At 54.7% G+C, this 18,788-nt stretch overlaps 1 protein-coding gene across 2 annotated transcripts in view; it reads left to right on the top strand.

Annotated features, from left to right (window-relative positions):
• The first annotated feature begins 450 nt into the window (after nt 1-450).
• The window catches only part of MYO5B (myosin VB), a 194,338-nt gene continuing 176,000 nt past the window's right edge, over nt 451-18,788 (top strand). For both annotated transcript variants that reach the window (XM_056138147.1, XM_056138146.1), the window contains exon 1: nt 451-831. In XM_056138147.1, coding sequence (XP_055994122.1) covers nt 805-831 — 27 coding nt within the window. In that variant the 5' untranslated portion in view covers nt 451-804. The remainder of the gene's footprint in view (nt 832-18,788) is intronic.

Here is an 18,788-nt window from a genome sequence, read left to right as displayed (position 1 = left end):
CCCTCCCCGCCCTTCCCCGTACTCCCCAATCCCTGATAAAGTTGAAAAAAATCGCCAGTGCGCGGGGGCGGGTCAGCCTCAGACACGCCTCCTTTCGTTTGGGGTGGGGGGCTCCTCCCGGTTCAGCGCTGAGGCGGGGGAGCTGGGGCGCTCCCGAAGACCCCTCCCTCCCATCCCGCCCCGCCCCGCCCCCCCGCGCCCGCCCTTCCTCTCCGCCCGCGCCGCGCCGGCAGGTGCTCACACCTGGCGCGCACCTGTGCGCGGGGGCGCGCGCGGCGGCCGGCAGGGGGCGCCCGCGCGGCTCGGCCGGCCCCGCCCCCGGCCCGGGGGAGCCCGCGGCGTGGGCGGCGTTGGCGGCGGGGGCGGCGGGGGCGCGGGAGGGCGCGGCGGGCGCTGCGGGGCAAGGCTCCCGGGCGGCGGCGGCGGCGGTGGCGGCGGTGGCGGCGGCGGCGCTCGGGCCCGGCCGCTGTCCGCGCCGCGCCGCTCCTCCCATACCTGCGCGGGGCGCGGCGCCGCCTCCCCCGCCCGCCACTCCCGGCCGCCGCGGCCGGACTAAAGGTCGCGCCGGGCCCGAGCGAGCGGCCGCCGCGTCGGTCCAGTCCAGGAAGCGGGTGCCGAGCCGGTCACCCCGGGAAAGTGTGGGAGCGGGAAGATGGCGCCAGGGGCACCGGCCGCGCACTAAGCCCCGCGCCCACCACCCCTCCACCTCCCGCGCCCCTCCGCGCCCCGGCCCCGAGCGCCCCGCGCGCCCCGCCGCCCGCCAGGCGCGACGCCCCCGGCCTCGGGCCCGGACCCGCGGGGGTCATGTCGCTCAGCGAACTCTACAGCCAGGTGAGTGCGGCCGCGCCAGGTGGGACCAGCGCCGGGGGACCGTGCCCCGCGCCCCGAACTTCGGCGGCCGAGAAAGTTTGGCTGGGTTGCGCGGGGAGCGCCCCGCAGCGTCTCCCGGGGTTGGGGGGTGGGGTGGGGTGGCGGCAGAGATCGTTCAGCGCCGCGCCCCCGGCCACCTTCCCCACGCCCTCCCCTTGCTCACCGGGTCCCGGCTCTGTCCCCCCCCCCCCCCCCCCCCCGGGACCTTCCGCTGCCCCCTCCCCGCCAGGAGCAGAGGAGCGGGGAGCGCGGGGCCCGGCCGCCTGGGGACGGCCCAGCGGGGACTTGGGGGGCGCCCGGCGCGCCGCAGGCACCCCATACCCTCCTCACGGGAGGTTCTGCAGCGCGAGCGCCCGTGGGCACAAGAGGGGGAGCTCTGAAGTTGGGGTGCGGACGAGGAGGACCCGCCCTGGCAGGAGGCTGCAGGGACCCTGGGCGACGCGGGGGAAGATGCTGGGGGCGCGTCTGGGTATCCCGCAGGGGAGCGCGCTCTTACACTGGCCCGGAACTGGCCACTTGCGGGGGGCATTACTGGCCACTTGCGGTGGGCTTCAGTGACTGTGCGGAAGGGTCCCGGGCGCGGGGGTGGTCGCCGCGGACCCGGGAATGTGTATTTTCAGGGCGCCCTCAAGGTCAGAAGGGATGTGCGGGGCGCCCTGGTCCTGGGAGCCGGGAACAGGTGCGGCGGTGGCGCGGAGACCCGGGTTCAAGTTAGAGCTCGGCCTCGCTGCGGCCGTCCGGTCTCAACTTGCACCGGGCCGGGGGCGTGCAGGGACCTTGGGACCTCGGGCCCCTCTGCACCCCACTCTCAGCTTTGGACGGTGACTCGGGTGCGTGTCCCCGTGGCCCGCAGCGCCCGAGCGTGGCGCGTGGCAGAGTCAAGTCCGGGGTGGGTGTGCGAGACCCTCCCCCCCTACACACACACACACACCACACACACACACACCTGCCGGCCAACAGGTCTAGTTGGCTGGGGAAGAGCCACTTCCGCATCCCCACCCACACCTGGTGTCAGCGTGCGGGTGGGAGAGCCCGGGGCACCGCACCACCCCCATTCCGGGAGGAATTTTCTAGTCCGGCTGCTCTGCTCCCAGAGCGGCACCCAGGCCGAGCCGTGGGGACGGATGCGGGGGCTGCGGAAGGCTCTAACCTGGCTGGGGGCGAGGTTGCAGCTGCTCGCGACACCTGCCCCACGCCCACCGCGGACCAGGCCGGCGGTCACTTCCCCTGGGTGGGCGCCGGGACGGGCGTGAGGGGCGAGCTGGGAGGGGGGCGGGGCAGGGGCGACCTTCGCGGTTCGAGGAAAGCTCCCCACCCGCATTGAGCCGCGGGAGTCCTGGGAGGAGCCTGCGCGGCTCCACCTTCTCGGGCTTTCTCTGAAGCCGGTTACCAGGAACTTGTGCTGGGAGAAATACCTGAGCCGCCTTTAGGAAGCCGAAGCCTACTTGCACCTAGTGCGTGTGTGGTGTCATCCGAGCGACACCGCGGAATACGCCAGCACCGTACCAAAGTCCTTCATCCGACAATCATTAACTGCTGTATTATAGGAAATGAGTGGACAGTCGAGCGAGTCCTTAATTTTCGGGGCCCTGAATTTGAAAATCAGTTTTAAAGTCAGAGCGTTCTGGGGCCGTGGAGACACGCAACCTGAGTTTGAGCTAGGCTTGATAGGTTGCACGCCGCCAGTTGCTGGGGGCGAGGCATTCCTGGGACTTCGGCTAACAGTGCCAGCGCGTGGTTTTCTGCACAAAACTGTTTCAGCAGGGAAAGATCTGGGGACGATAGTTTTTCTTTCTTCTTCTTCTTCTTCTTCTTCTTCAGGAGCTTTGTGGGTGTGAGGGTTTGGCACAGCTAATCCCGAAGGAATTCATCAGGGTTCCTCCCTGGGGCTCCTGGTTTGTGCCTTGCCCTGTTAATAAGTTTCTAGTTGTTGGGCATTTCTGAGGGTTTTAAAACTTAAATTCTGTGGCTGACTCAGTAGCTTGGCGATTTGTGTTCGGAGCATTTGTTGTTCTTTCTGGAAGACTGAAATGTTTGCATTTCCTATGAGAAGCAATTGTGTTTCCTCACCATTGTCACCCCACTGGCTAAGCTGGATTGTCAGTCTACACATGAATCATACATTACACAGGGGAGCAGGGCCTGCTGCTGAGACTCACCGTGTTTCTTGGAGATGCGGTCCTGGTTTTGGTATGTTGTGCAAACAGGCCAATGTTCCTTTTTATTTCTAACCTGCTGCTGGGCTTTCCTAATGCAGACAACTCTGCATCCTGGCACGTACATTCATGTTTTATACTTTATAATTAAATAATTACCCACAAGCTTGCAGCATTTATAAGTAGGATGGAATTTTTTTAAAAAATCCCCCTTTTTCTTAATTATTGCTGCAATGAGCAAGGGTTGCATGCTTGGTAGTGGTACTTGCACACATTTGCTTGTTGGAGTGCTGGAGATTACAGATAATACACTTCAGTTTTCCTGTTTTTTTTTTTTAAGAGGTGTTCAGGTATCATTCCTGGTGGACTCAGGGGACCATATGGGGTGTTGGGGATTGAACCCAGGTCAACTGTGTGCTAGGAAAATGCTCTACCTGCTGTACTATCTCTTGGGCCACTGTTATGCTCTGTATTGCTGTGTGGGGGGTAACCAGAGGGGGTGCTGGGGTCGCAAAGGGTTGATTGAACTCACTGTTTCATGTCTGTAGGCTGCTTTGTCACTGAGCAGTCCTTTATTTCATCCTGAAAACTTTTTTTCAAGTTTTATTTATTTATTTATTTATTTTGCTTTTTGGGTCACACCTGGCGATGCACAGGGTTACTCCTGGCTCTGCTCTCAGGAGTTACTTCTGGCAGTGCTCAGCGGACCATATGGGATGCTGGGAATCGAACCCGGGTTGGCCGCGTGCAAGGCAAATGCCCTACCCGCTGTGCTATCTCTCAAGCCCCCTGAGAACTTTTTAAATCCTGTTTGGTCCTACTTGTTGCTTGGGTGACAGAGCTGGAAGGTGTTATTGAACTGTGAGAGTTTTAAGTGTATCAGTAAGCTCTAAGCATTTCAGGTAAGGACCCAAATTAATTTATTTATTTCTATATTGCTATTTATCCAAGTAACGGCCTTCCCTCTTTCCCTTTAGGTTACAGTGTTCTTGCCCTGTGGTTTACCCACTTTCTCTGGGGACAGGGGAGGGGTGGTGGTGGTGGTGATGTGTGTATTATATTTGGAGTTGATTTTAGTCAAAGATGAGCACTTTCCATTTAGGAAAAAAAACTCTTCTTACAGAAGACCCAATTCCTCATCTTTGAGAAATTGCCTTTTTTTTTTTTTAATTGGTGAGTCTGGTTGGGAGGGGAAAAGAAAGTGGAGAAAATGCCGACTTTTTGAGGGTGCTGCTTTTGCGATCCCAGACCCAGACGGAGCTGCTGGCTCTGCGTGTGGCAAATGCTGATGGCTTGCTTCCAACCCACAGGAAGCGGCAATGACATTATTGGTTAACTTTGTGTGTGTGTGTGACAGTTATTGTTGGCTGGTGGCAGGGGGGTAGGTCAGTCATTGCAGTGATTGGGGAGCCCGTGGTGCTGGGGACGCATCCCTGCATGCAAAGCATGTGCTCTAGTCCTGTGAGCTGGGTCCCGGGCCATCAGGGGCTGCTTTGATTGGTAAAGTAACTTGGGCCTGGGTGACGGGTTCTGTTTGATTATAATAACTGCTGTATATAACCTGGTTTGCAGTGTCAAATGCCTAAGGTCTTGGCTACATGGAATCATGCAGTTCCTCCGTAGAAGGGAGATTCTGGATGAAAAGCCTAAGGGTTGCTGTTCAGAGAAGGAGATTTCCCAAGTTCTGCGCTACCCTTAGCCTGCAGAGTGACAGGGATGTCCCCGGACTGCAGCTGGTGCTTCCATGGGGCCCTGTTCTGGCTCGGGTTTCCGTGGCTGGGTGGTTGGAGTTTGGACTGCTGTGAGGAGGTTCCCCGGTAAGCATCCCAGGAGTCATCGGGAAGCTAGAACCCTTGAGCTCGGAGCTGTGTCCTCTCCCTCGCTAAGTGCCAGACAGACAGGTTTCACAGCCATGGCCCCCTGCCCTCTGGGGGGACCCATCAGCCACCACTCCTGCTGCCTCCAGGTGATGGCGGCAGAAAGTCTGGGTGCTGTTAGGAGCCCCTTTGGCATGGGTTGCTGGGTGCAGGTACTCAGACACTCTGCTCAGAGCGACTCACTCTGTCACCCCTTATCCCCCTCCCCAGTGGCTCTGCCCAAGGTTCTGGAGCCTGAGCCTTGCCGGTCCCGCCCTGTCAGAGCTTTGGCCAGTGGAGAAGGGCAGTTTGAGCCTCCCGTTTCCTAGTCTTGCTTGAGGGTGAGATGTAAGGTGTGATCTCTCACTGTTTGCAGAGTTCCGGGGGGAACTTTCCTGAATATCACTCCTAGCTTAGCCTCCTTCCCTTCCTGTTGATGATCTCCCTCCCGTTTTCTGGGTGCACAGCCCTGTAGAGCCTTGATCAGGTCCCGCACTGTGCATGGGGCCAGCACCCTCATGGCTGGTGGAGTGGGAAGGGGCGGGGAGCTCTGAGCAGCTGTACTCCTTCCTACCTTCCGGCCCGCCGTCCTGCCCAGCCTCTTCTCCTACTGCCTCTGTTTCCCCTGCTGTTCTCTGAGCACTCCTGAACTTCCGGCGTCTGTGCAGAAAGCCTTATCATATTGTTCACGAGTGTGCGGCCGGCCGTGCCTACCCCCTCACTGTCTGCCTTGGGTTTTCCTTCCCTGTCCCCCAACATCCCACTAGCCTGGTGGTGTGGCGTAGCTCCCCAGTGCAACTGACCCTGGAACACGGAACATTTTGTGTGTCTCTAGCGTGTCAACTAGTGCTTTTCCCTATACTCAGTGCATCCCTGTCATCACGTATCGCTCCCCAGGTCTGAAAACCCTGGGCTGACGTGTGTGCTCTGCGCTCGGGCCTCTCGGGAATGCTCATGCCTGACTGCTGGTTTCTCCCTGTTCCCCTGGGGTCCTGTGCTCAGATAGTTCACTCACCATGGGGGATCCCCCCCAGGAGGAGGCTTTTTGTCTCTTTTCAGGTCTGGTTAGCGTCTACGCATGGTAATGACTCTTCCAGCTTTTATTTCCCCTTTCTCCTTGCTGCTGTGGTGGGTGTTGCGCACGTGACTGCGGTGAAGCATATTATTGACCTTGATCTGTTCGATCGAGGGGGCGTTTTCGCACTGCTGGAGGTCCAGCACACATCTGATAGAGACGAAATGTGCCCTCAGATTCTGCGAGTGAGTGTGTGTGTGTGTGTGTATTTTGTCATGCTGCTGTTTTGAGGTAATGGGACATGGCTTCAAGAGATGCAGCACCCTTTTTGCGTGTAGAAGTTCTGGGCTTCAGCCCTGACACTGTTTGTCCCCCCTGAGCACTGCGGTGGGAGTAGAGGTGAGGTGCTGGTCTCAGGTGTGCCACCTCAGGAGACAAGGGCGCTGTCTGTGCCACCTCAGGAGACATTTACCCTTTCTGTGCTATCTCAGGAGACATCGACCCTCCCTGAGCCATCTCAGGAGACACAGACCTTCCCTGAGCCATCTCAGGGGACACAGACCCTCCCTGAGCCATCTCAGGAGACACAGACCCTACATGTGCCACCTCAGGAGACTCATACCTGCAGGTGCCATCTCAGAAGACACAGACCTTGCCTGGCCATGTCAGGAGAAACGTACGCCGAGTGTCTTACTCCTGGCAGCATCACTTCGATCCTTTGGCTAAGGATGGCTCTTGGTTTCTGGATCACTGAACAACGGTAGGACTAGTGAAACAATGCAGGCAATTTTGAAACTAAGATTTAGGTGGAAAGTAGATCTGGGTGCTAGGTGTGATTAAGGACTATTGCTGATGTCAGTAGGGCTGGAGCGATAGTACAGCGGGTAGGGCATTTGCCTTGCATGGCCGGCCTTGCTCACCTGAGTTTGATTTCTCCGCCCCTCTCAGAGAGCCCGGCAAGCTACCAAGAGTATCCAGCCCACACGGCAAAGCCTGGCAAGCTACCTGGGACGTATTCGATATGCCAAACACAGTAATAACAAAGTTTCACATTGGAGACGTTACTGGGCCCACTCGAGCAAATCGATGAACCACAGGAGGATAGTGCTACAGTGCTGATGTCAGTGATATCCTCAAGAATGTCTTAATGGCTCCTGCCAAAATAGAACAATCTTCACACTGTTTCCTCTGTGGATACGTTTTTTATAGCATTTTCAGCGTTTTTTCATAACAAACAATACAAAATATATTATTTCGGTTGTGCTTTGGGACAGGGCTTGGGGCTTGGGATGGAAACATATCAAATATGGTGGTGGGAAGGTGTAATGGTGGTGGGATTGGTGTTTGAATATTAAATGTAATCATATATTGTGAATTAAAAAATTAATAAAAGATTATTGCTGAGCCCAGAACTCAAGAATTGTTGGGTTATGTGAGGAGGGGAGGGAGGCAAGATCTAGAAGCTTCCAGCTTGAAGGCAGACAGAAGACATCAGGATGGACAAGGTCATCATTTGGACTTGTGTTGAGTCTGGGGTTTGTCTCAGGGGAATTACATGTGGATGTGTAAGAATGAGCTTAGAGGAGGAATATCAGGATCGGAGCTTCTTGCAAGTAAGAGGTGTCTGGAGTTTGTTTTCCTTTAAGAAAAAGTGATTGTCTTCTGGCACGAGCTTAATATGGAGCAAATCATAATTTGGTGTGGGCAGTCCTGGTCTCTGTGGTTATGATCTTATCCTGACTCATCCTGAGTTTTTGGTCTGGCTTTTGAACCACACCTGGCAGAGTTCAGGGCTTGTTGCTGGAGGTTGCTCCCAGCTGTGTTCTCTGGGACCCTGTGGTGCTGGGGATCGGACCCTGGCTAGCCATTGGGATGCAGAGTGTGCAGCCTAGCAATTGAGTCATCTCCCTGGCCCCCAGCCTTAACTTTCTCACCTGAGAAACTAGGGGGGGAGCAACAATGTTGGGTTTGGTGCACCCTGGTCTCGTGGGGGTGAGTCTTTTCTCTTAGACCTTCCTCTGCTAGCCTGCAGGGGTTCCGTTCATTAGGGGGCATGCTGAGAGAGAGAAGAGAGCAGTGCTTCAAACCATAGATAATAGTAGCTCACGGAGGCACAGCGGTTAGAAGTCCCACCCCACCCCTGCCTCTCTTTACCCACCCCCAGATCCAGTCTCCCGAGGAAGAACCAAGAGCAGTTTCAAGTTTAAAATTTAATCTCTGCTTTCTAGTCTCCTATTAGAGCCTTCCGAGAGAATTAAAAAGTGTTTTTCATAATGCCCCTTTTCCCTGTTAATACAATTGGTTATTGAAGCAATTCATATAATGCAGGAAAGGCACAGACGCGGCAGGCCCATCCCGGGAAATAGTCTCCACCGGTCACGTGGGCGCTCCCTGCATTGTCCATGAAGACACGGTCCCTGCATTGTCCAGTCGGCAGTCGCACTGGCTCTGGAGCCCCTGGAACGAGGCTGGCTGGGATGGAGAGGAATGGAGATGTCTAGCACACATGAGTATCAGGACTTGGTCCAAAACACCGAATGCAGAATGATACATTCATGCTTTATTTTTCATGAGTTCAGGGATCAGACTCATTGGACATCTGACATTGAATGTAAAAACATTGGCATGCTGCAGTGAAATATTTCAATTTACCTGTTTTGTTTTTGAAACGCGGGATCATACCCAGTTGTGCTGGGGGAAGGCATTGAGTACATTGACTCAGGGCCTGCCTGAGCTAGGTACGTACCTGAGTTCACGCGTAGACCCTGCTTGTTTTTGCTGGTGCATTGGTACTCAGGGCTTACTTCTGGCTCTGCATTTGGGGATTGCTCCTGGAAGGCTTGGGGGGCCATATGGGGGTGCCAGGGATTGAACCCAGGTTGGTCACATGCAAGGCAAGTGCCTGCTTCCTGTACCATTACTTCCGCCCCAACTTGCTTTTTTATTTTTTGGTGTTTGGGTTATACCTGGTGATGCTCAGGAGTTACTCCTGGCTCTTCACTCAGGAATTAGTCCTGACTGTGCTTGGGGGGACCATATGGGATGCCGGGGATTGAATCTGGATCAGCCGTGTTTAAGGCAAGTGCCCTACTCGCTGTACCGTCTCACCAACCCCAGACTTGCTTGTTTTTAAAGTGACTACTAGAAATATAATATTCTTTCAGTAATTTTTCTTGTATTTATACTGGGCATTACTGCTGTTGACTTAGGCATAATAAAACATACTTAAACAAATGATGATGACCTATGAGGCACTATAATCTTAGCTTCTTATTTTTTTCCCAATACAATAAAAAAAGATAATTTAAGTGTGACATCAGGACTTTTGGTTCTGTGCTTAGGAATCACTTCTGATGGGGGTGAGGGACCATATTAGGTCTCAATAATCGAACCCTGGTCAGCCGCATTAATGTCAAGGTAAATGTTTTCTCCGCTGTGTTGTCTCTCTGGTCCCCAAAAGGTAATGTTTTAATGTCTGCATAATAGGATATTACATGAACATAGCAACGTTTAACTATTACTGTATTTTTGTTGGTTCCTTTTTTTGATCTTGTGAAAAATGTTGCAGAGCAATTTTAGAACCTCTTTCGATGATTTCCTTGATGATCCCACCCCCAGGGTGGAACTTTGGGCAGAGTTAGCCTGTCCTGATGGCCAGTGACTCTAAGGAGAGATGTTGACCGCTCATTTCCCCCAACTCTGCTAGTTCCTCTTTCTCCCCTTAACCCCAGGTTTTCATTTCTGTTGTCAGGTTGGTTTGTATTGGACGCTGAGCATCCTTCAAGGCCTCTCGTATCGTTTGAAGTTTTCCTTACATTTCCTACATTGAGACACTTACAACCAAGACTTTGCTCACTCCGTGGTCTTTCTGTTGCCAGGCGTCTTCAGGTTAAAGCATTGCCTGTTCTGCATCGGGCACCTTTCTTGTTCAGAGACGGTGGGGAAGCGCTGACGATGCCCGGGAAGGCTTAGGGACCGCAGTCAAGCCTGGTATCTCCCAAGGCTGCACTGACTCACCATGCAGTGGTCCCGAGAGGCACACCGGTCACTGTCTCCATTCCCAAACCACAGACCCAGGTGCACTTGAATTGCTCAGAGCAAGTCCCAAGACCTTCCCGGACTCTCCCCTCCCCCACTTTCCGGGAGCTTCTGCCTCACTGAGGCTGGGTTTGTCGGCTGGACCCTTGATTCAAACAGAGACTCTCTGGGGGAGCCAACCCTTGCCCCTGCCAGCAGCCTGGAGAATTCGGACGCTCAGGACGGCAGTGGCACGGCCTGCAAAGGCACCTAGAAGGGCAGGAGCAAAGTCCACAGCTCTTGGCTTTGAGACCTTGGGTCAGTGATTCCCTCTTCCCCCAGAGAACCCGCCCCCAACCCTGCATCTCCAGAAAGGAACTCTGTATCCTCAGCTGTGTGAGAACTCGAGCTGCAGGATTCTCAGCCTGACCCGTCCACCCTCTCGCTCCAGTGGGACAAGTGCTGCCGTCAGGTGGCATCTGCTCTGCTTGTCTCCCAGACAGCCCCTCCCCGCCCTGAGGGAGCACAGTGCCTGCCAGGCCCCAAGGTTGGGGGCACCTGTGCCCGCCACAGAGTCCCCTGTTGCCAGAGGCATCCACATGGTGGGGCCCTGCCCACTGCCCACTCAGGATGTCCGCTTGTTTGGGGGGACAAGTTCACTGCTGTCTTGGGGTGTGGTGTACCCTCCCTCGAATGGGGTGCTTGTCCCGGTGTCATCAGAACTCACTGCAGGAGCTGCTTGCTGACTTGTCGAGAGAGGAGCAAGTGTAGATGGGAGCCCCAAGTTCTGACTCACAGTGCTCCTCTTTTCCTTTCTGTCTTAATTGTTTTAGTGGGGTGGCCCACACCCAGTGGTGCTCAGAACTTCCTCCTGGTTCTGTGCTCAGGGATCACTCCTGGCCAGGGCTCAGGGCACCGTGTGTGGTGCTGGGGAGTGAACCAGGGTGGGCCACGCGCAAGGTGAGCCCCTGACCCCTGTGCTCCCGACCCCATCACATTCCTGGGGACGTGTAATCAAGGGCTGCGAAAGGCCTCTCTCCCTCCCAGATGGCTCTGCTGGTGACTCAGGCCCCGTAGGCTTTTCCCTCCTCGGTGGTGAAAGTTTGGGGGAGGAACGAGAAGGCCCATCCTGAAAAGTTACTTCAGGGTTTCCCCAGAGAAGTTTGACCATAAAACTCAAACGTGTTCTGACATGAAATCCTAAAGGGAACAGGAACTTACGGATGCCTCTGCCTGGCGCTTGGAGACGGGCTTGTAACCTCACGGGTGCTGGGATGTGCATGCTCACTGGTTAGAGTGAGGGAACATGCTGGGTGCCAGGACCCGAGTCCCCTTGGTGCTAGGACCTGGAGGAGTATCTCTGATTTTTGGCTTTTGGGTCATGTCTGGCGAGGCTCAGGCCTTACTTCTGGCTCTGCACTCAAGAATTCTTTCCGGTGGTACTCCAGGGGCCATATGAGGTGCTGGAGATCAAACCCAGGTTGGCTGCACCCTACCCTCTGTACTATCTCTCCGGTCCCTGGAGGATTATCTTTAGCACAGAAGGGACAAGTGCCTTGGAACTGGTAAATCATACACGCTCACCCTGGTGTGAGCTCTGGCCATACATTTCCAGGCCAGGGATGGAACCCAGGCCCTCATGTATCCACAGCATGGTCATTGTCCCCGAACCACGTCCCTGGAAGCTGACAGCTTGCCTGGACTCTGGTCCAGCTTCCTCTTGCTAACCCCCCCACCCATCCCGCCAGTGATAGGATGCATGCAGAGAGCACGACACCTGCTTGGGCATCATTTAAGCTGCGCTGGAGAAAATAAATAGGGAACAGTGACTGTTGCTGAGTTTCCAATGTAAGTCAAATGAAAGGGTACACATGCATGAGGAAACCGAGAAGAGAGCAGGACAGGAGGAGGAGGAGGAGGGGGAGGGGGAGGGGGAGGGAGTGGGGAGGGGAGGAGGGGGGAGGAGGAGGAGGAGGAAGAGGAGGAGGAGGAGGAGGAGCCGTGTTGTTACTTGTCCACTGGGTGCCCGGTGAGGTCACAGGTGCCCGGGCGATTACTGTGCTTCATCAGTTACAGGCCAAGAAGGTAATTCTGCTGAAAGTGGCCCTGGTGACACAGTCCGATTTTAGTGACCTCTGAGATTGAGGGAACATTGTGACTTTTCAGTCCTCTCTCTCAGGGCTGGGTGAAGGTTGAACACATACATTTTCAAGATCACTGTCATTGGCATGTGGCTGAGCCTGGTGCTCACCTCCCTCGTGGTTCCCACGCTGCAGTCTCACCTGCTGGGGGCCAGTAGTTGTCAGAGCCTCGTCCCCGGCGTGTGCAGCCTCAGCTCTGGAGGAATAGCCCTCTGCTGTTCTGGGGCACCATCTGTCACTTGCCCCCCAAACTATGATTGTGGGGCGCCATCAGGAGATAATCAAATGTTGTTTTTCCTTTCTATTACAGCGCCCAAAGGCCTAGCATAAGATGTGGAAGGTGGAGTAGCCACGATTTGGGGATGCAAAAGCAAATAAAACATCCTTTAAAAAAATACCCGATGGGGCTGGAGCGATAGCACAGTGGGTAGGGCGTTTGCCTTGCACGCGGCAATCCGGGTTCGATTCCCAGCATCCCATATGGTCTCCTGAGCACCGCCAGGAGTTATTCCTGAGTGCATGAGCCAGGAGGAACCCCTGTGCATTGCCAGGTATGATCCAAAAAGCAAAAAAAAAAAAAAATACCCGAATGATAATCACATATATCACACGTGATTTAGACCACAGTTTTCATCTTACCTTCCCCCAGGTTGCCATTTATACAAAACATTTATTTTTAATTTCTTCCTTATTAACAAATTTTTTTCTTTGTTTTTGGGTGATACTCAGGGGTTTCTTCTGGCTCTGTGCTCAGGGGGACCATATGGGATGTCAGGATCAAACTCAGCTTGGGCGTGTGCAAGGCAAGAATCTTACCTGATGTACTCTCTCTCTGGTCCCTAACTTAGAATTTTTCATGATGTCTTCAAGACTCACGGTGTGTGCCTGACTAGGTTGTATATTGGGGGTGAAGGGGGTTTGCTTTCCCTTGTGTGCAGTTGAGCAGAGCAGGAGTCTTTCGGAAGAGGCCAGGCGTCGGGAACTAAATGAGGTGGTTGATTCGGTTGCCTCTCACAGGAATGACAACCCCTGTGATCCTGTAGTTCTTTGAGCAGTCAGACTCGTGCTGGTCAGCACCGAGCACTGGTCCAGGGCAACACCTGCCAGGATGCCCGTCCCAGGCCCGTCCTAGACCCCACGAGAGGCAGAGCCCAGTCCTGCAGTCTAGTCGTGTGACCTTGGCGTCTTCCAGTTCCGTGGTTCGTTGATGATCGGCACGAGCATTAGGAGATGCTGGTCTGTTAAACGGGAGATGAATCGCTCCAGCTCATCAGCAGCTGTAATCACATTTTGAATTTGCCAGCGCTCGCTAACGAGGGCTAATGTTTATTTGTAGAATAAGGAAAATGAATGTCTTCTCAGCCAGAAACTACTGTTTCTTGACTTATCAAGCTGCCTGCTCATTTAATTGAACTCCGAGTACGTGCGCGGGATCGGGCAGGAACTGAGCACATGCAGCTGCTGAGAGCGCCCTTAAACTGGGATTGATTTTGCAGGGGGTGAGGGGTAGGGTGGGGTGGAGGAGAGCTGTTTCCTGGGGGATGGCCTCTTTGGCAGAGGGGGGAGGGCTGAGGAGGAGTTGCCTTTAGAGCTGATGGTGCATTCTTCGGTCTCCATTGGTGACATGTGATCTTGTATCTGGGAGGTGGGCTTGGTGCTCTGGGGATACAGAGAGCTGCTAGCTCAAGAAAGGCAGGGCTTGCTGACTTGCGTGTTTGCTAGCTGCACGTCTCTGCAGCTGCAGATGCCGGTTTGGTGTGGTCACATCAGCTGCCACCTCCAGAGTTTGTCAACTCTCAGGGGTTCTCCATGATCAGAAGAGACTCTCCGGGCGGCCAGGGTCTTACTCGTTCTCATGCATCAGTGCTGACCTGCTGTGTTAGAAATGTGAGGGCTCAGGGCTGGAGAGGTGGCGCCTGGACTAAGGTGTGTGCCTTGCACGCGGCCAACTCTGGTGCAGTTCCTGGCACCACACAGTCCCCTGAGTACTGATGGCTCAGTTGGTCAAGAATTCCTGGGAGAAAGGAGAGGGAGGAAGAAGAAGAAAAGTGCCTGTCATAGAGGCACGCTCTGGTGTGTGTGTGTGTGTGTGTGTGTGTGTGTGTGTAAGGATGGTGGGAGGGAAATAGGACATTGGTGGTGAGAAGTGTACACTGGTGGAGGGATGGGTATTGGATCATTGTATGACTAGCACCCAATCATAAGCAGCTTTGTAATAGTCTTGTCTCATTGATATTCAATAAAAAAAATAAAAAGAATCCCTGGGAAGGGCTGCTGTGCCTCCTGAGCACCCCTGGGGGGCAAGAATCACTGGGAGGCCCCGCCCCCCAATTTTTTGAAAGGTTCACAGAACTTGGTAGTTGCCCTGATCTATATGGCCCCACTTATTAATATGTATATTAATGTAATCAACTTAATCATAGGCTTGCAACAGCTGCACTGTCCTTATAAGTACCAGAGCAGTAGTATCCGCATGAGGAAATGCCGTGGGAGGCTCTTCCCTCCTGCCTTTTTAGAATGCAAGCAGTGAGATGTTAGTCAGCCTTCAGGAGGAAGAAACCACGATGCCCATGACACAGGGAATGTGCGGAGTGGTGGCATCTCTAATTGGTTTTGAGTCTTTGGGATGGTGGTGACTCTGATCAGTTTGAGTGCTTGGGAAGGTCATGTCTCCCCTTCACTAGGGGTTGCTTTCTCTTGCTTTCTCAATGCCCACTGTGCATTGAGGACATTCACAAAATACACTGGTATGAGGCATTAAATCAGTGCCTCAGAACACCGCGAGGTTCTGGCATGATTTTCCTGTAGATCATCGTTCATAGAACAAGATGTACTCCTGGCCTGATCTCGAGAGGCGTTGGTACCTGGTGCTTTCAGCTAAGCAGCCATGCAGAGAACTCTTAATTGCCAGGTGACAGGGCCTTAATTGCCAAGTGACAGGAAACAGGAAGCAGAGAGCCCGTTACCCGTTACCCACTGGGATAAGGCCTGCATGCCCCACCTGGGGGCCGAGCTCTGTGTGGAGGTGCCGGGAAGCCACCAGGCCCAACTTCTCACTCCTTCAACCTCTGTCCATTCTGGCTTTGGGAGGAAGTATGGCGCCTTGTGCCAGGGCTACAGCAGGGAGAGCTGCAGAAGCAGGGAAAGTCGGGTAGGCTCAGGAGTGTCTGAGGAACTCCCTCCAGAACCAGTCAGAGCCAGTCTGAGCAGCCCAATCGCACAGGCTGGTCCAGTGGAAGACGGGCAGGAAGATGCGTGAGCGGCCTGACTCGGGGCTGGGTGCTGCTGGCTCGGGTGGGCAGGGCGTGTTTCTTCCTTGCCGGGGCAGCAGTGGCCTTGGTCCCCCTGGGTTGTGTCTTCCCAGCCTTCTCACTTCTGCTAGGGTGACACCTCTGACCCCCATCTCCTGTTCAGTGGGCACCACCCATCTTTGTACTTGGCCACTTAGTGACCAGAGCCTCTTTCTGGATTGTTGGGTGCTCCCAGGCAGGGACACCTGGCACAGGTGACTTGGACCATCTCACCCCAGGGAGTTTCCCAACTTCCTCAGTGGCTGGGACCACGTGTCCGCTCCCTGGAGGTGAGGGTTGGTCAGGCACTAATGCCGTGGTTTTCCCACTCAGAGGCACGTCAGTGACCCAGAGCCAGTGACACTCTTGCTGCATCTCACCCCTGCGGTCACACTGGGGGATGCGTGAGGGCCCGGCTGCGTGCTGTGCACTGTACGGACTCTGGGTCCTCTGCCCGTGCCTCTGCTCTGCTTTCTGACAGTCCCAGCCGCGGATCCTGGTGAGGTTTCTCCACTGGTGGAATTTGAATGCCCCAAAGCAATGCCAGGACCTGACTCTACTTGTGCTGTTCCATGGAGTCCAGGGACACGGGACTTTGCAGCTTTCCATGGTGGGTGTGGCTTGTCTTCAGCCCTGATGTTTTGTGCTCCCCCCTCTTCTTTCTCTATTGCTTCCGTCCCTTTCTTCCCTTGCCTCCCATCCGTTAGCTTCTGTGGCCCATCCCTGAGAAGAGCTCTGGGGATGGCCCCCTGGACTCAGGACACCAGGACCCTAACTGCAGGTGGCACTCGGCTGGGGATTGGGTCCATCTGAGTGGAGCTGACTCCAATTCTCAAAAACCAGGAACAGCCAAGTGCTGGCCGCAGAGGACAGCATGTCCTGGCCTATAACTGACCCCCCCCCTGCCCTGGGGCCGGAGAGATAGTACAGTGTGTGGAGGAGGCACTTTACGGAGGGAACGAGGGAACAAGTAGTGGTGGGGGGGCAGTCCTCACTCTTCAGCAGGAAGTTGCCGTCGGAGTGTCTTGACTGACGGGCCAGCCTTGACTGATGGCGGTTTGGGGGGAGGTTCCCACCGGCTTCTGCCAGGCCCCCTTCATGCCCTTCTGCGTCCTCCCTGGTGCCCTGAGGTCCTGTCTATGGCCACCCTGGAGCGGCAATGGCAGGGGCTGGAAGCCTCAGAGCTGTCCCACAGAGCTCCCTCTTACGGGACGCCCATTTGTGTCTCTTGAAAGCAGGGGATGGTGTGCCAGCTTGGGTGGACGGCAGGCAGGGTGGGGCAGGGGCACAGCTGGGCCCTTGGCCTAATGAAAGCACCGTTGGTCGTGGAAAGCAAAGAGGGGAGGACGCGAAAATCTCAACCAGTGTTTCCAGGTTTGCTATGAGTTCATCTTGTTCATCTTCTCTGCCCACCATGAAAGGCCAGAGCGTAAAAAATGGCTATACCAGAGTCTGCCCGAGTGTGTTTGTGTGAGTCTTTTGCAGTGGAGGGAAGGCTGCCTCCCGTACTCCAAGCCAGACGGTTCTTGCTGTGGCAGCGTTTGTTTCTTACGGGAAATCTGCCACGGAGAGCAGAGTTCTTTAAAGAGTTTTGGGCCACACCTGGCAGTGCTCAGGGATCACTCCTGGTGGGGCTGCCATGTGTATTGCTGCTGATCCAACTTCCAGTGACCACACTCAAGGCCAGTGCCTTAACTCCCGTCCTGTCTCTCTGGCCCCACGTAACCTTCCCAAGTCCGGTGATCATCTTCTTCCTCCTAAGACAGCACTTTTTGTTCCTGATGAATATGTTAATCCTGGTTTGTCTAGCTGTGGCTTACTTATGTGACTCAGGAGGACTTTCTTTTTTTTTTTCTTTCTTTTTTTTCTAAAGGGCAGAGTAAACTTTATTTTTTTTTTCCAAAATTTTAAAAAGTTTTTAATGAGTCAACGTGAGGTATAGTTGCAGACTTACAAACTTTCGTTCTTATGTTACGGTCCTACAATGATCAAGTACCCATCCGTCCACCAGTGCCCATTCTCCACCACCAGTGTTCCCAGTATCCCTCCCACCACCCCACACTATCCCCCCCACCTCTGTGGAAGGCCCATTCCCTTTTACTCTCTCTCTCCTTTAGGGTGTTGTGGTTTGCAATGTAGGTATTAAGTAGCCTTCATGCTCGGTCTATAGTCTACTTTCAGCACGCATCTCCCATCTTGAACTGCCCTCCAAGCATCCTTTCCTTGGTGGTCCCTTCTCTATCTGAGCTGTCTTTTCCCCCAGCATGAAAAGGCTGGCTTCCAAGGAGCAATCCTTCAGGAGGACTTTCAATGTCATCAGAAATACAGGCAGGAACCCTTGGTCGGTGATTCCCCCCCACCCCAATCTGGAAGCAGAAATAACTGCGTGCACAGCTGTCTCTTTGGCAGTTGGTAAACAGACGGATGGGTGGCATCTGGACTTGTTGCTGCCTCGAGGTCTCACGGGGAGATTGTTATCACAGTGACCCCCTTCTGCCCTCTCTTAGCACGACCAGGATTTGTCAGCAGGAGACTTCGAAATCGAAGTTGTAGAACATTCTTGGGGTGAGCTCTGGGGGTGGGCTGCTTTTGTTGGCTTTTGTGAAGTGTTGTCGTGGGGGAGGCAGGTGACCTGCAGAGAGAACCCGGTGGTGTGGCTCCGGGAAGTGCCTGGAAGAGGCGACTGTGTGTGCAAGACAACCAGCCAGAACCCTTTGGTCCAGCCTGCGTGCGTGCATTCGTGCATGGGTGAGGGTGAGGGGTGAGGAGGGCTGAGTTTCCTCCCAGGTTCTGAGCCTCTTGGGGGAAAGTTTCTCCCCAGGAGGAACAGAAAGCACTTCCTCCGTAGCTTCATTGAACTGAAGCTTGACCTCTCTGACTCAATTGGCTCTGCCTGAGGTTGAAACTGCTCAGGGGATGCCCAGGAGGAAAGCCCGCCTGGAGGGGCAGGATGCCTCTAAGAGCTGATGATCTGGCTTTCAAGGAGGAACTGGGGGACCCAGACTAAGGGGGCACTCTAGGGGGTGCCTGAGGGATTTTTCCCTGCCCCTCCTCCAGGATTTCCTGCTCCAGGGCTGCTATGGGAGGTACGTGGTGTCGTGCAGGGGTGCAGCTCCATGGTGGGTGGTGGAAGGAAGGGTTTATACTTAAGGGTGAGATTCAGCCCTGGGCAGGCTGGGCAGGGAACAAGGTAACTTCTCCACTGTGATTCTGGAGCTCCTTGTCTGCTCGAGAGGAAAGCCTCCTTGTCGAGAAGGATCACTTGATCACTTGACATCCTGTTACTCATTGATGTGCTCGAGCAGGCACCAGTAATGTCTCTATTCGTCCCTGTCGCGTGTTAGTGTAGCTCAATGGTGTCTGCTTGTTCTAGGAACACAAAGAGCCTCAAACCGATCGTTCAGGGTCTTGATGAAGAAGTCTGACCATCTCGTAGGTGGGTA

Source organism: Sorex fumeus, unplaced genomic scaffold (assembly GCF_029834395.1).
Source record: "Sorex fumeus unplaced genomic scaffold, SorFum_2.1 ptg000128l, whole genome shotgun sequence".
Classification (NCBI taxonomy): domain Eukaryota; kingdom Metazoa; phylum Chordata; class Mammalia; order Eulipotyphla; family Soricidae; genus Sorex; species Sorex fumeus.
This window is presented reverse-complemented; position numbering and strand designations above follow the sequence as displayed.